This window comes from Rhineura floridana, chromosome 2 (assembly GCF_030035675.1).
Source record: "Rhineura floridana isolate rRhiFlo1 chromosome 2, rRhiFlo1.hap2, whole genome shotgun sequence".
NCBI classification, from domain to species: Eukaryota; Metazoa; Chordata; class Lepidosauria; order Squamata; family Rhineuridae; genus Rhineura; species Rhineura floridana.
In genome coordinates this window covers 110564046-110579983 of record NC_084481.1, presented here as the reverse complement: position 1 = coordinate 110579983, position 15938 = coordinate 110564046, and the positions used below count along the sequence as shown (strand labels likewise).

At 43.2% G+C, this 15938-nt stretch overlaps 1 protein-coding gene across 6 annotated transcripts in view; it reads left to right on the top strand.

The window, feature by feature from the left end:
• Positions 1-15938, top strand: part of DUSP8 (dual specificity phosphatase 8) — a 123270-nt gene that overhangs the window by 97280 nt on the left and 10052 nt on the right. The window contains exon 1 of one of the 6 annotated variants that reach the window (XM_061610122.1): positions 445-788. The exons of 4 other annotated variants lie outside the window; for them this stretch is intronic. In XM_061610122.1, coding sequence (XP_061466106.1) covers positions 671-788 — 118 coding nt within the window. In that variant the 5' untranslated portion in view covers positions 445-670. Of the gene's footprint in view, positions 1-444; positions 789-2750; positions 2837-15938 lie in introns of those variants that run through there. One more of the 6 variants, XM_061610123.1, reaches the window with a different exon arrangement.

Genomic DNA, 15938 nt, shown 5'->3' with positions numbered 1-15938 from the left:
AGAAAGCTGCCAGCTCAGACATAGCTGTTAAGGCTAGTACTCTACCCACTGTACCACACTTCCTCCTGCATTCTATTGGTGCTTTGGGACTAACATGAAGAATCTGTCACACAGCATTCTAAAGCTTTATATTACCATACAGGTATCTGAACTTGTCAAAACAAACGCACCAGAGCTCTTTTCTTTTGCTCTAGCCGACTGCTGTTCGTTAGACTAGCAACTGGGGAACGGATGTTGTCTCTTTAAGCAACTGAGCAAACCATATGCCAGTCGTACAGCCCTTGAGTTAAACTGCATGTCTGTGTGCTGAGTAAGGAATGTGGTTGCATGCCTGACCCGTTAGCTATGACTGCTCCTTAGTGGATCAGCAGGGCTGTTGCTCATGTGCTGAGCTCATTCAGGCTCACTGGAGTTGGCGCTGCGCATACACAAGGAGTGAAGAGAGGAGGGGAATCATCCTGCTGAGAAGGAGCAGGGATCTATTTCCATCCTGTTACTTCCCTCCGTCCCTTTTTTATTTCTCCAAAAAGCTGGATCTGGGGGGTGCCTAGGGCTCTCTCTTTCCTTTCCTTTTTTTTTTTTTTTGAGAGGAGGAAGCTGCCCCCCTCCACCAACTGTTGTTTTGCAAGGGCAGGAGGTTGCTATTAGAGAGACGGAGCCAGCTGCCTGGATGCCTTTGGATGTTATGATTGCTCCCTCTGAGGACCAGTTCTGGGCAGGCATGCACAAGGGACAGATGAAGCTGAAAATCAGGGTGAGACGGATGAAGGAGAGCAGGGAGATGCGAGGTTGGTCCTCTGGATTTTTTACCTGCTTTTAGATGGGGAGGTGCATGAGAAGTGAGTGGAGATGGGGATTGGAATTGGGGGTGGGTGGGTGGGTGGGTGGCTGAATAAATTCCTTAGCTTGAACCATGGCCTGCCTTGGAGTGTGCCAGGTGGGGGAGGGGATGACAGCTGGCACCTTGCCAGCACTGGATTGGAAGAATGGCAGCACAGGGTTCGGATTGTGGTGATGGGAAGGACAGAATGCCCATCATTTCTCAATGTTTGCAGATGCAGGACGCAGGCAACAGTCCTAAGCATGCATATGAAAATCTCATTGGTGTGACCTACTTCTGAGTAAACATGTTCAGAATTGGACTGTTGGAATGTGACAGAGCGCCCCCCTCCCCGTTTCCCAAAATAAATCAGGAGATATGCTGCTCTTTCAGCATTGTGTTTTGTTTTACTGTCTGCTGCAAGAAGAATATGCAAGAAAATGAGCACTGGGGTGTGTGTGTGGTTGTCTTGACTCCCTCTCTGATCCTGCATGTGCAGTGTTGCAACGCTCATCTAGAAACCAGGGGTGCTGCCCTTTTAATGGGGTCTGGGTTTTTTAAATCAACAACAAAGAACAGTAAAACGGAAGACATGAAAGGCCGAGTGCAATGGGGAGCTCAGAAGAGAGAGAGGCAGATTCTTCTTTTCTTATGTAACCTACCACATGTGCACTTCTCCAGGGCAGAAGGGCAAGGAGTGGTGGAAATTTCCTGGGGACATCTCTATGCATGAAAAAGCATCTTGCATTCACTGCTGCCTGGTTTAGAGGTCACTCTCTATCTAGCGGATGTGCAGGTAGAGGGAAGGGAAGGATGATAGGGACAGAAATTATCTCCTAGAAGAGAGAATATAAAATATAAGAGAATATAAAAATGAGGCACTGAGGAAACGGGGGGGGGGGAGATACCCGCTCTGCTGTCCCCAGCCTTAGATCTCCTGCATTTGCTTTGTTCTCAGTTATGACTGACTGCATTTCTCTACTGAGAATGACCCCTTTATCGAAAAGGTATCCGTAGCGGCTTACTCCTTGCAGGGCTAGCCTGAGAGGTGACAAAAGGAATTAAAAGCAGCTTTAAAAATTAGAATGACCTACTTTTACCAAATGGTGGAACCATGAAACTTTCCCATTGCCGCTGCACTCTTTACAAAATGGGGATCCTCCTGTGATGCTTGGAAGTCTTGTTTTGTGTGTCATGAGATGCCTAGCCTAGTGATGGTGTCATTAATAATATCATTTACAAAAATGACACATTTCTCTTTACTTAGAACTAGCAGAGCTGGTCCTGATGAGGCACATTAAACAGATGAAAATCTGAACCTGCAGCAACTTGGGAGGGCTAATTCTTCAAGGCTGTTATTGCCCAATGCTTTTTAAAACTGGTGTTAATGGTTGCTTTCCTACTTATGTAAGGTCTTGCACCTTGAAAAAAATATAACAGGGTTGGCAAAGACTCACATAGTGAAACATGACTGATGGAAGACAGTGAATGTGGAATCTTTTTCCATTCTCATTTATGGATTCTGCTTTCTGTTGGCCATGCAATTCAAAGATGCCTGCCCAATAGATGTTAGCTCAATAAAAGCAAGAACTTTCCTTTCTTCTATCTTCTGTTGTAAGTATAGCCAGAACTGCCAATGTGCTGTATATCATGTGTCTAAAATATTTTTTTGTGGGGAAGGGACTGTAGAATGGGTAAGAGTGTGCCTAGGGGTGAAAGATGGCATAGAGGTTTGGGTGTTGATCTTCGGATTGTGGAGAGCTTAAGGTCCCTGCTCTTTCAGGTACAGTTTGGGAGAACTTGGATGTGATCCTTCTTGATCTGGCAAACAGAAATAATTGAGCTTCCTCACTCACAGGCGCTCTCAAACTTAACTAAATTGGAGGGAGGGAATAGAAATGGATCACCCCAGAGTTAAAGATACATGATGATGATGATACCAGCAGAAGCACAGGGTGATGGCAGCAGTGGCAAGGGCATGGAAAAGAAGATTAGTCCATGCAGCACAGGAAGGTGGTAAGAGTCAATACAGCAGGGGGTCATGAGGGGAACAGCTGCAAGGACCAACTGAGCCTTTCTACAGGGCAGTAATAGAATTCAAATAGGAACTTGATGAGGTAAGATCCTTAAAGCCATTTAAAATGATGGAACAGGAGAGGCAGTCTCAGAAGGGACTTAAGAGAAAGAGTGCCAGGTTTTGTTTTTTGCTTTTCAAAATGCTGCTTTAACTACCATTTTAAAAAGTCAGTGTTTGGCTCTGGTGAAACAGCAAATGTTGCCCTTGCATTAGGGGCCAGCAAGGCTGCATCAGAAAATGTGCTGAACATTCCAGCTGCTTTGATACATACGAAAAAATGTTTTATGTAAAATTGGCCATTGTCCAGCAATGGGTGAGATAATCGAGCCGATATAAGGAGTGGAACGCCATTTGTTACTTGAGGAAGGAAGTCAAAGTGGACTTTTGCTAATCCTATAATGGGGTGGGGTGGAGGAATGTGGCCAAGTGTCCCTGCCTCATGGATTTCATTCGTGAATTTCAGAGAATGATAGTTCGCTATTTCACGTCTGATGCATCCCATCCACACTCTTCAGTTCTGACAGCTATCCCTTACTTATCCTAGTAAGAGTAGAGGACAAGTACATATAACAATATAGTGTAATCTACTTTTGTCATTTTTCAGTTTTTATGTTTTTCAGTAGTCAAAAATGAATGATACCTATGCAAAGAAAAATGTCAGGTGTGAAACAGCCTTGGAAGTGGTGCCACTGCAATCCTCCTACTCGTTTAGCTATGTTGGGAGAGTTTAACAGTTCTCCTGTGTAAAAGCTAAGTAGGGTTTTGCATGTGACCAAAACATAGAGCTCATGCTGGAGAACTCTCCTTTGTGTGGAAACAAAAGAACCAAAATCTGGGCTGTTGTCTCCCATTTAAGGAATTGGGTGGCAGACAGCAGAGCAAACCATCTAGCTTCAAAAAGGAAGTATGGTTGTGAAAGACAAAGAATTTTCTATGGCAGAACTGATTAAGATTTTTAAGGACTGTGATTTCATCATTGGCTAGGCTTATAATGGAACATAGAAGCCACTATTAAGCAAAAGTAACGCGCGCGCACACCCACACCCAAGAAAATCTAATTTAAGGAATAGATGCTAGAGGGAATGTAAGAGATTGGGATTTTCCCAGACATTTACAGCAGGGAACACAGAATGAAGGTGTTCATATACTGGCACCCAATTCTCCTTATGTAGCCTATCTGTTACTGCAGTGTGTGTGTGTGTGTGTGTGTGTGTGTGTGTGTGTGTGTGTGTGTGTGTGTGTGTGTGTGTGTGTGTGAGAGAGAGAGAGAGAGAGAGAGAGAGAGAGAGAGAGAGAGAGAGAGAGAGAGAGAGAGAGAGAGGAGAATATTGCTACCGCTACCACTAGTTTGATAATACTGTGATTTTTACATATGGGGAGGAGTGAAAGGGAACTAGATGGGTGTTGTTTTTTAAAGTTACACTTTGTACATTTCACAGAATATCTCAGCCACCCAATTTTCCCTGCTATCTTTGCAAAATTTGCCTGTGTAAAGGGAAGTGCCTGAGTTCATCAGGAAGCTAAAAATGTTTTTCATTATAGGCCCAAGAATGTTTTATGCTAGTGTTTTAACAGCCTGAGCTGTGGCCTTTAGTCCTCTTCAGTGTTTTAGATTTTTTCCCCTATTACTTAACTCGCTTCAATAGTTAAAAGATTCCTTTTAAGACCAAGAAGTTTTATTTTCTTCATTATAGATGAACAGTGAAGGAACTGAGATTTTCACACCACATACACAAGATTATATATATGGTTGTACCTTGTATCAGTTCATGTTAAAGAATTACAACCCTGATTTCATACTTGGAGTCATTGCAGTGGATAAGAATCCCTACCACATCCACAACCATGCACTGAAAACCTGGAAAGTGAGGGAAGTGCACTGCTTCACAAATCTGTCTATGAGGATGTTGCAGGGTTACTGAACTGAGTTTAAGTGATTTTAAATATTCTGTCCACCTGTGGCTGAAAAGGAGGGGTGATTGCAGTGTCCTGGCTAGCTGGTGTGGGCATCTTTATTTCCTCTTAAGTAACAAGGTTTAGTTTTGACAGTGTTCAACAGTACTCTTGGAAGAACTTTTGTGAAGTGCCGCAGGGCACTCGGCAGACTGCAGGTCCGTTCCTGATGCTGTCAAGCACTCCCAAGAATTGACACCAGCAAGAAAGTGGAACTATTACAGAGAAACTATCAAAGCTTTTTTCTCATGTTCATAAAAAGTAATCACTGTGGTGCCAGTAAATTGGGAGACAGCTGCTGCAGGATAGGGAGAAATTGGTATTACACTGCTGGAGCCATAAGGTGCCACAAATGTGTGTGTTGTGTGTGAGCTCGCATGTGCACAAAGTTGCATATATCCTTCCTTCAAGCATCTTTTCATGAAGATAGTCTGCTGCAGGAGCTCTAAGAAATGTTGCACATCAACCCCTAAAACCTCTGGATGACAGTTTTGCTATAGTTTTCTGTCAGGCACATGGGGGGTGGAAGTTGGGGTTACAACTGACTTTTAGGGTAGATGCCCAGATCTCTAGTCACTGGTATATTTAAATGTTATATCACCCATACTTGTCTGGCAGCTGGCTTCAGGCTCCATGCACTGACAGAATAGCATATCTTTCAAGCATACATTATGAAAGACATTATACCACTACCTGCAATTACGAGAGCCAGTGTGGCATAGTGGTTAGAGGTGTTGAACTATGACCTGAGAGACCAAGGTTCGAATCCCTACACAGCCATGAAGCTCACTGGGTGACCTTGGGCCAGGCACTGCCTCTCAGCCTCAGAGGAAGGCAAGGGTAAACTCCCTCTGAATACTGTTAACCCTTAAAACCCTATTCATAGGCTCGCCATAAGTTGGAATCTACTTGAAGGCAGTCCATTTCCATTTAGCTTCAATTACACAAACACAGAATCATTTGACTCTGCACAGTAAAAAGACATCCTTTCAATATTGTCTAGTCTTTGCAGCCCAAGAAAAAACACAAGATAAATTATTTGTGAGCTAGCTAAACCAAGGCCAAACCTATCTTGGATCCTGCCTGCTGAGAGGATCTTTCTCTTGATTCCACTCAGCTTGATACAGTGTAGGCAGCTGGTTGGTTGGAAGGCACAAATGAAAATGCAGTGGTGTTTTCACCTAAAAAACCCAGTGTAAAACACATGTGGGCTACAAAGAAAACTAAGGCTGCATCTGCTACCTCCGCTGCCACCACTCTGACATGACAAAAAACAGAAGGAAGTGTTAGAAGGTACATTGTTTCCTAGAATAATGGACTGTGAAGTGCAGGCTTCACTTAGAGTTCCATACAGATGCTGGCACAATGATTGCATCAATGGCTGAGCAAGCCTTTTGTCCAGCTCCTGTGGCTTGTTTTTAAATTGGTGCAGGACTGACATACAATCGATCCATGCTACAATGCAGATTGCAAGGTCTGCTTGCACATCAGCGCATAATGATGTTAAACTAACCAACTGCTTTGTGCCTGTGTAAAAATAGCTTGAAAAATGAATGAATGGAGGTATCTTTGATGCTATGATTGCTAGACATTATTCTTGCATTTTTAAGGGTATTTTTAATGTGTACAGGCTCAAAGCTTGCTCCATGGTTTATGGAACCAGATTCACTATAACCAAGCTAGCCCGATATATTTTAATTGTTATAGCAGCCAAGTAATAAGGTGTGATTGTTCAGAAAATCACATGAATTCAAACTGAGCAACTTAATTTAAATCAACAATTTATGTCAGCTTTTTTTCTTGTTGATTTAATTCATGATTTTAATAGCGATTGAAATCAATTCACCTTAGAATAATGAAATTTAGACATAGAATCCAAATTTAGAAAAAGAGTAGGGAACAAAGAGAGGGGAAAAGACCGGAGGGATGATTAAGGCAGCAGATATTTGGAAACAAAGAAAGATCTTCAGTCTCAAAAGGGAAAGGAGGAGCAAGAGATGAAAATGTAGTTAGAGGAGGATGAGTGAGATGAGATGAAAGAAAAGGAAACGAAAAGAAAGAGGCATATTTGGGGAAGTAGGAGCACTGGAGCATTATAGATAGATTCCATCAAAACTGGAGACAAAATCATTAGAAAAGAGGGAAAATGGCAATGGAAGGACACGAGATGAAAAAAGGGAATTAATACTCTACAAAAGTTCCAAGAATTAGATTATTAACAAAAATTGGGGGGGGGGGCAGAAGCTGCGCCAAAAGCTTCTGCTGCTCAAACATGAGCCATGGAATTGAAGAGAAGGTGAGAGCCAGTGACAAGAAGATTGCCAGTCAGGTCAGAAAAAAGATGGAGCAAAAGAATCAGCTGTAAAAGAAATGACTGCTCTGAAAATGAACACAGAAGAGTAGATGGAAACAGAAATCAAGGACAGAAGAAAGGATTAGGAAGAAGAAAGGAATCCACATCAACAGAAAAATGAGCAGGGGAGGAGTTGAATTTCGAAGCAGATAGCACAAAGCTAATTAAACGGTCACCAAAAAGAGGAAGAGGGAATTGCAAACAGAGCACTACAAAGCAGTAACTAAATAAAGAAGGAACTAAATCATGGGGATCTAAGGAATTTCTATGAAACTGTAGGGAAGTTTGTGGAAAATACCAGTATTAACAAAGGGGATCTTGGGTATAAGGGAATAATATAATGGTTTCCTCATGATCAAAAAGATGCTAAGCACTTAAAACACAACCATGGTAGGAAAGAAACTAGTTCTCATACAGCAGATGGACTCTTTTTTGATACTTTGATTATCATGATGCTATTTCTGGCATTTATACTATAATGAGAGAAGAGAAGGATTTTGTAGTGATTAGGCACTAGGATGTGCAAGTCTAGCTTTGTTGACTTCAGCCTCAAGGACAGAAGACATCTGCCCAAACTCTTGGGACTTTCTCTAGAGTTTTCCCAAGCAGCTGCTACTAGCTGGGCTCGTTTGCACCTGCTGAGAAACTGATTAACCATGAGTGAACCAGTTGGGAGTAAAACTGCAGGTTGAGCTGGAAGCTGAATATGTGCTGTGTGGTGAAGCAGAGTACTCCTTTCACTACATGATGGCACATAAAGCTGACCAATTTTGCCGGTACTTGTTGTGTATTTAAGTTGGCAAATCAGCAATATAAAAGGCATTTTAAATCTGTATTTACAGCTTTTAGAAACATATGACACTGCAACAAGTTAATATTGCCAAAGAATAATAAATAAATAAATAAATACCAAGGCAGGTTTTTTAGTAAAGTTGGGGGGATGGGGAAATACGCAATATGACTAGAATTTCTTGTTTACAGTCTCGTTTTGTAAAACTAATGGTCATTTCTATTAGACCTAGTTATTTACTTAGTTATATATCTTTGTGATTCAGAAATGGTTTTCTATAAATGGGCATATGGCTAAAACAGGGTTTTATCAGTATGAAAAGTTGTTTTCAAAGGGAATCTTTGAATTATCTTATTTTGTCAGGCCAGAAAATAACAGTTAAAATTGAACATCTCCATACTTTCCCAGTGCATCAGAGGAAAGATAGGATAAAATGTGCAGGAAGAAAGTTCAGAGAAAAAAGTAAACCTTTCTCTGATGAGCCCATATCCATACCTAAAATTGGTGTTAGTACTGTAGAATGAGATTTGTATACTGTTGGAGAGACTTTAGCTCAATATAAATAATTTTATAGCTATATATTGAGGGTAGGGCACAGATTGAACACCTTATACAACAAAAATAGTCTTAGTATCATATGGCAAAATAAATGTGGACCTTTTATCCTTTGCCTACAGGCTTGCTGCAAGCTTACTTTGATAACCATAAAAACCTCCCCGCCCCTTCAAATTAAACTTGAGGTTCTCAAAAGGAATCCAATAGGAGTCTGCAGATGCAAAGAGCACCAGGTGGGAGGGCACATTCAATCTGTGTATTGTATGTTGCTCACAAAACAGATACACACCCCTTTCAAGTGTCCCAAATTGTAGGGGACATTCCACTTTTTTTCACTTTTAAATCTGTCCAGTCTTCTCATCTCCCAGCTTCCTTATCTGAGAAGCATATTATACTTTGTCTAATGCAGAATGTCTCCCACAGTGAGGAACATTTGACTGAAATGCCCACCTGACTTCTCTTTTCTCACTCAATTTACTTCTGTGATCCCAGAGAGGTGGTGTACTATAGTGGCTAAGAGATTGATCTATAAATCACAAAGTGCCTGGTTCATATCTTGCCTCTGCTATGAACTCATTAGATGTCCTTGGACAAGGATCTCTCTCTCTCTCTCTCCCTCTCGTAGCTTCACAAACAACATTTGCAATTAAGGAATAATATTTACAATGTTCTTGTAAAAAGATGTTAAGATATGTATGTGAAATGTGAATTGCCCCTTCTAAACAAATGCTAAGTGTTATATATGATTTTTTAATCTTTTGCATCCAAGTCCCTTTCCCAGTTCTGTAAAATAATAGTGGAAGGAGAGTAAAAGGTAAAAACCACTTTAAGTCTGTTTGCTTAATGGCAAAGTACATCACTGTACAAATAGCTGGGTGCTTTCTTTTTCTAGGCTAGATTGCACTGTGTGCACGTGACCCTCTGAATAATTCAACACCAGTGCAAATTGAACACCACCACAAGCCTTCCTTATGCAGGCTGAGAGATAATGTGCAAAATTGCCAATTGTACTTGTTATGATCAATTCAGACATTTCATTTGCTATGTGCATAGTGTAGTGCAGACTGGGGAAAATGCTGTTGGTTACACAAAGAATGATTGTGTGAATCAGCCTTTATCTAATGGCCAAAGCAAAACTAGGAGTTTGGAAGTTGTCTTCTGTGTGCCATTTAAAAGCATATCCATATCTCTCCTGGATGGCATGATGCTGAATTATTTAACATCTCCAAGATGCTTAAATAGAGAAGTTGGTCTATGAGTAGCTTGATCCCTAAAAATGAGGTCTGTGTGGGGAGTAATCCCCCCCCTGCTGACACCCAGCTGTGCTCCTGTGAGGTGACATTCTTGTTGTTTGTTGTTTTAAGAGGAGCAGGTGTCGAGTTCTCTCCTTATTAGAACCAATATCTACTCACATCCACTCTGTGTAGCTCCCACCTTTGCAAATTGTAGGACACTCTACAAACCAGGTAGATTGAATTTGCATTTGGCTGGGAATCCTGTCTGAAGCCTACAAGTCTGGCCAGCCTCAGGATTCTCAACAGGGTGAAGAATTGACTCCTCTCCCAAAGCCTCAGCCAGATCTCCTGCTGGAGGGAGCACTTATAAGAAATCCGAGTGCTCTTTCCACCCACGCTATTCCACATACAGATGCACTCCCTCTCTTGATTCCACTCATGCCAAGAGAATACCATTTCCAGGCCATATAGCCTAACAAATAAAAGAACCACAACTGTACAAGGCCCAAGATTATTATTTTTTGCTTGCTTGATCTGAAGGTAGAAGGGCAGCTAGCATGTATTAATAGCTAAGCCAACACCATAATCAGTCATGTCAGGGACCTTGCTTCTGACCTCTGTGATTTTTGCATTAAGCTATATTGGCTTCTTAAAATTAAAAAGAAAAACCTCTAATTTCTTCTTAATTTTAAGAAGTCATTGTTGTGGCTCAGACAGGGCTGTGGAGTCGGAGTCATGGAGTCGGAGTCGGAAGCAATTTTGGGTGGAGTCGGAGACAGTAGAAATGTACTGACTCCGACTTCAAAATAAAATTAATATTTTGATATTAATATCAATTTATTATTAATAAGAAATTAATATACATTTGCCATTTATGAAGGAGTCAGAGTCAGACAGCAGAAAAATTAATATACATTTGCCATTTATGAAGGAGTCAGAGTCAGAGTCGGACAGTAGAAAAATAGAGGAGTCTGGAGTCTAAGGTTTGACATACCAACTCCACAGCCCTGGGCTCAGAGATAGTGCTCCTTTCCCTTTGTCTGGTATCTCTTCAGGCCCCTGCTTCCTTTTTTCCTGCCCCTCGTGTTCCTCCACACCCTTCCTTGCCTAGTTACAAGATCTGAACAGGGTAGTTCACGACAGATGCTATTGGAGGTCGCTGACTCATAAGGTCGCCATAAGTCGTAATCGACTTTAAGGCACAGAACAACAAGCATTTATATTTTCTCCTTTTCATTCCTCTGAAGGAGTGCTTAAACCCCTTTTTAGCCTGAGGAAATTTAACTGGGTATTTAACACAGACACACCCTGTTCCAGTGGGACTGAGGCAGACCTAATTTTCTTTATTCTGTCCCGTAACTTATACAGCCTTTTCTAGGTCATGTTCATCATGTGGTCTGTATCTCCTAAACAAAACCTAGTTAGGAGAGAAAGACATATCAAGAACAATGCAAGATGCTGGGCACTCTTTTCCTCAGTGCATCCCCTCACTGGCATTTTGAATAGCCCCTGCATACTTGCTTGCATTTTTCTCAACAGAACTGGCAGTTAATCTGCTGACAGATAAATTCACTCTTCCTATATTTTCTGGTAGGGATGGTAGAGATAAGAACAGCCTGGGTCTTGGAAATCTATATGGGGTGAGGGATGTATTTGAAAACCCATCTAGTATAATATAATCTGAGCTGGTTTATTTCTCCCCGTCGAAAATGGGCATAATGGACAAATAAATGAATGGCTTGTTTCTTCATCTCTGAATACTCTAAAATCTCAAAGGGCAGAACAGACGTGGAGAAGTTCTCACTCTAATGAATGGGAGCTGTGCAAGAGCATAGCACTGTCCAGTGATTTGTGCCCTGAAATAGTGTCTTTGCCATCTGGAGCTAGTGTGCCAACATGGCAGGAAGGTATTAATGTAAATTAAGAAGTGGTAGAGGACAACCCTGCACTACAAGGCCTCCTCCTCTACACCGCTCTGCAACGCAGATTACAACATGGCAAGGATGACCAATGATGCATAGCTGATGTACAACCAATTCACACCGCAGTGCAGATTAGCACACCACAGTGTAAGCGGGATGTCCAGTGTAAATTCAATTCATAGGTTGTGCTCATGAACACACAGTGTGGTTTCTCTGTCTCTTGCATCTGTTGGAAGACTACAAACCTCCTTTTTGCTTCCCTTCCTGATGAAAATGAAATGGACTGCTTTCAAGTCGATCCCGACTTATGGCCACCCTATGAATAGGGTTTTCATGGTAAGCGGTATTCAGAGGTGGTTTACCATTGCCTTCCTCTGAGACTGAGAGGCGGTGAACGGCCCAAGGTCACCCAGTGAGCTTCATGGCTGTGTGGGGATTCAAACCCTGGTCTCCCAGGTCGTAGTCCAGCACCTTAACCACTACGCCACACTGGCTCTCTCCTTCCTGATAGACATGTTGAATACTGATTATTGTTGCCTTTTCTTCTGAGTATTCAGAATAACTCATTAGGGAGGAGGGAATTATGGTTCAGTGACAGAGCACATGTTTTGCATGTGTGAGCAAACTAGACTTGATGGCAGACCTGCTTAAACATGACTCTACCCCAACCACATAGAAAAATAAGGGTCTTTTACTGTAAAATGCCTAACAATCCTGTGCACACAGCTTATCTCTGTGTGTTCCCTCCACTGCACCTTCCCCCTCATCTGAACTCCAATACTAGCAGTGTGCTCTGCTGAGAAAAGTGCTTGAAGAGGGAAGATTGTGGGGAGAGAAGCAGCAAGCAAGAGAAGGATTCTGCACCCACTTTGCAATTAAAAACAGACCTCTTACTCCTGCTTTCTTTAGATCTATGTTGAGGGTGGTAGTCAGAGCTATATTTAAATGCCACTGTCACAGTTAGTTTGACCCTCAGCCTTTGCAAGCCTCTGCCAGTCAGAATACACACTTCTGTTCTCTAGAGTCTATGGACTGGACTAGGTGTAACACAACTACATATGTGCGCACGACAACAGGCTGTGTGTAGGATGGCTTCTTTTGTTTAGTCTTTCCAGATGCCTAAGTCTCTAGACTCTTAGATTATCCTCCACCCCTCAGTCGAAGAGAAAGGAGAGAATTACATATGCTTAATACGTTCTTCCCAACCCCATGATTTATGCTTCCTGGTGAAATAGACGCTATTGTGCTAAAGGGGGAGGGGGGAAAGATAGGAGTAGCCAGAGCTCATGTGCACCTGTGCTAATCTTGTTTCATTCATTCTAATTTAATATCCCAGTTGAGGGGTGATGTCATGCCACAAAGAGGCACAGAGGAGGCGGTGTTGCGGAGTGCATTTAACTCCTCACATCCCAAATTAACAAAACCTTGTGAAATTTTTCGGTGTTTTATGAGAAGTTTAGCTGGCTGCAGAGCTGATATTGTCTGCTAAAAAATTATTAGTGTTTGGGATTGGATGTTGGTTGGTTTGCTTGGTCTTCTGTCAGATTTTGTTGGGGGAGAAAAAAGAAACCCTGTAAAGTGTTAGAATTAAGGTTATCTCAAGGAAATTGCTTGCATGAGCTTTGTAGTCAGGCTTTACCTTCTGCTAAGAGGAGCCAGCAACAATATTTCATGTAAAGTATGGCCTTTAAATTATGCCTAGCACGGGGATGGAAAATGCCGTTCTTTTGAAAAAAGAATTTTGCCGTAACTGTATTAGAAATTGGTGCCCAAGCAAACATTTCTTCCCATTTCATCTTTGAAGCTATTTCCACTTGAGTGGTATAAATCCAATATAAGATGAAAAATTTGGAAAGCAAACCTTGCAGATACTTGCTATTATTAAACATTAGTGTTTCAGAGGAGGCCCAATCTTTCTCATTTGCCCTCGCTGCTAAGTTTTGGGGAGCAGAACAGAACAAGTACAGGCCTGAAGCTCCAAACTAGAACAGGATCAGCTTGATTCGGGTGCTGCTTGATATGTCATGTTCTGCAGCATCTGAAAAATCACCCTGGGATCTGTTCGGAAATGAAATCTTGCCATTTATCCCAGCCATCCACCCAGTGTATGGGCTTGCTTTTCTAATTAGTGCTGTACATGGGGCCGCTTTATTGGCTAGCCACTCGGGCATGAAATAGAAAAGAGCTCTGTGTACATGCGTGGGAGCCACAAAGAGAGAGGGAGACTACTGAAATGCTGCATGACTTTGACGTAGGTCTGTTTCAAGTACAAAGGCCTGCAGCTATGTTTGCTGTGATTCATCTAGAGATTATATATGATGGACAGAGGGATGAGATCTACCAGTAAAATAATGCTAGGGGGAGGTTCCTCAATGAGAAGACCAGTAAGGGCTTCCTTGAAAGACTGGTTTTGCCCAATCCTACAAATCTTAGGAATATAGGAAGCTGCCTTATACTGAGTCAGACCGTTGCTCCTTCTAGCTCCGTACACTGTCTGGGAGTGGCTCCCTAGGGTTTCAGGCAGGAGTCTCTCCCAGGTCTACCTAGAGATCCTGGGGATTGAACCTGGGACATTCTGTGTGCAAGGCAGATGCTCTGACATTGAGCTATGGCCCTTCCCTCTTAATGTGCATCTGCAGCAAAGTATGGGGAGGAGAGCCTGGCTGGGAGTCCAGGGTCTGTGAGTTCAAATCCCTGCTCATGTCTCCTGGGTGTCAAGGGCCCGCTAAAGATCACCCCCACAGTGAGTGGCTCAGGGGTTATGTGTCCTGCCACCTGTGCAGCTGTGGGCAAGCTGCATAGTCCCAAGGAGCCCAGATGCCCTCCACCTGGCAGTTGCGGACAAGGAAGGGACTGGCTTGTGCAGCTGTGGCAAGCTGAGCAGGCCCTAGCCAGCTGAGGAGGAGTAGCCTCAGAGGGAGGCAATGGTAAACCCCCTCTGAATGCCGCTTATCATGAAAACCCTGTTCACTAGAAGGCAGTCCATTTCCATTTTCAAGCTCCATAGTCTTCCACCTTATGAGGACCCATCTTGAATGCAGACGTTAGGAAACCCACTTCTTTGTTTTTTTACTGTATGTTTGTATGGTGGTAGAGCTGGCCTCAACCTGATGACATAGACAAGGTGCTTGCGATGATGTGGCCAGCAACTTGTCCTCTCGACCCTTGCCTTCTTGGCTTATTAAAGCTTGCCGAGGGGGTTTGACCAAGTGGATCCAGGGTGTGGTCAACGCATCATTGCCGGAGGGAGTGGTTCCAGCCACCTTGAAAGAGGAGGTGATCCGACCACTCCTGAAAAAGCCCACCCTGGACCCATTGGTTTGTGACAACTACCAACAGGTTGCAAATACCCTCTTTTTAGGGAAGGTGATTGAGAGGGTTGTGGCGCAGCAATTCCAAGTACTCTTGGATGAAACAGATTATCTTGACCCATCCCAGTCTGGGTTCAGGCCTGGTTATGGGACTGAATCGGCCTTGGTCGCCCTGATGGATGACCTTTATTGGGAGAAGGATGGGTAGTGTGACCCTGATATTCTTACTTGATATCTCTCTGGCTTTTGATTCCATTGACCATGGTATCCTTCTGGGCTGACTTGGTGAGATGGGTATTGGAGGCAATGCTTTACAGTGGTTCCGATCCTATCTCCAGGGTCGATCTCAGAGAATAGCATTGGGTTGCTGTCTTTTGGCCCCCTGGCAGTTGTGCTGTGGGGTGCCACAGGGTACCATCTTGTCCCCCATGCTGTTTAACATCTCTATGAAGCCCTTGGGAGCGGTCATCAGGAGCTTTGGGGCGGGGTGTCAGCAGTATGCTGACAATATCCAGCTCTATTTCTCCATAACATCTGAATCAGGAGAGGCCGTGCAAGCCCTGGACTGCTGCCTGGACTCGGTGGTGGGCTGGATGAGGGCCAATAAACTGAGTCTGAATCCTAGCAAGACGGAGGCGCTGTGGGTTGGTGGTTCCTGAGTTCAGATAATTGGTCAGTTGCCTGCTTTGGATGGGGTCATACTCCCTCTGAAAGAGCAGGTTCGTAGTCTGGGGGTGCTCCTGGACCCATCTTTGTTGCTAGAGGCCCAGGTGACCTCAGTGGCTAGGAGTGCCTTTTACCAGCTTTGGCTGGTAAGACAGCTGCGGCCGTTTCTGGACTGGGATAGCCTGACCACTGTTGTCCATGAGCTGGTAACCTCCAGGGTGGATTACTGTAATGCACTCTGTGTGGGGCTGCCCTT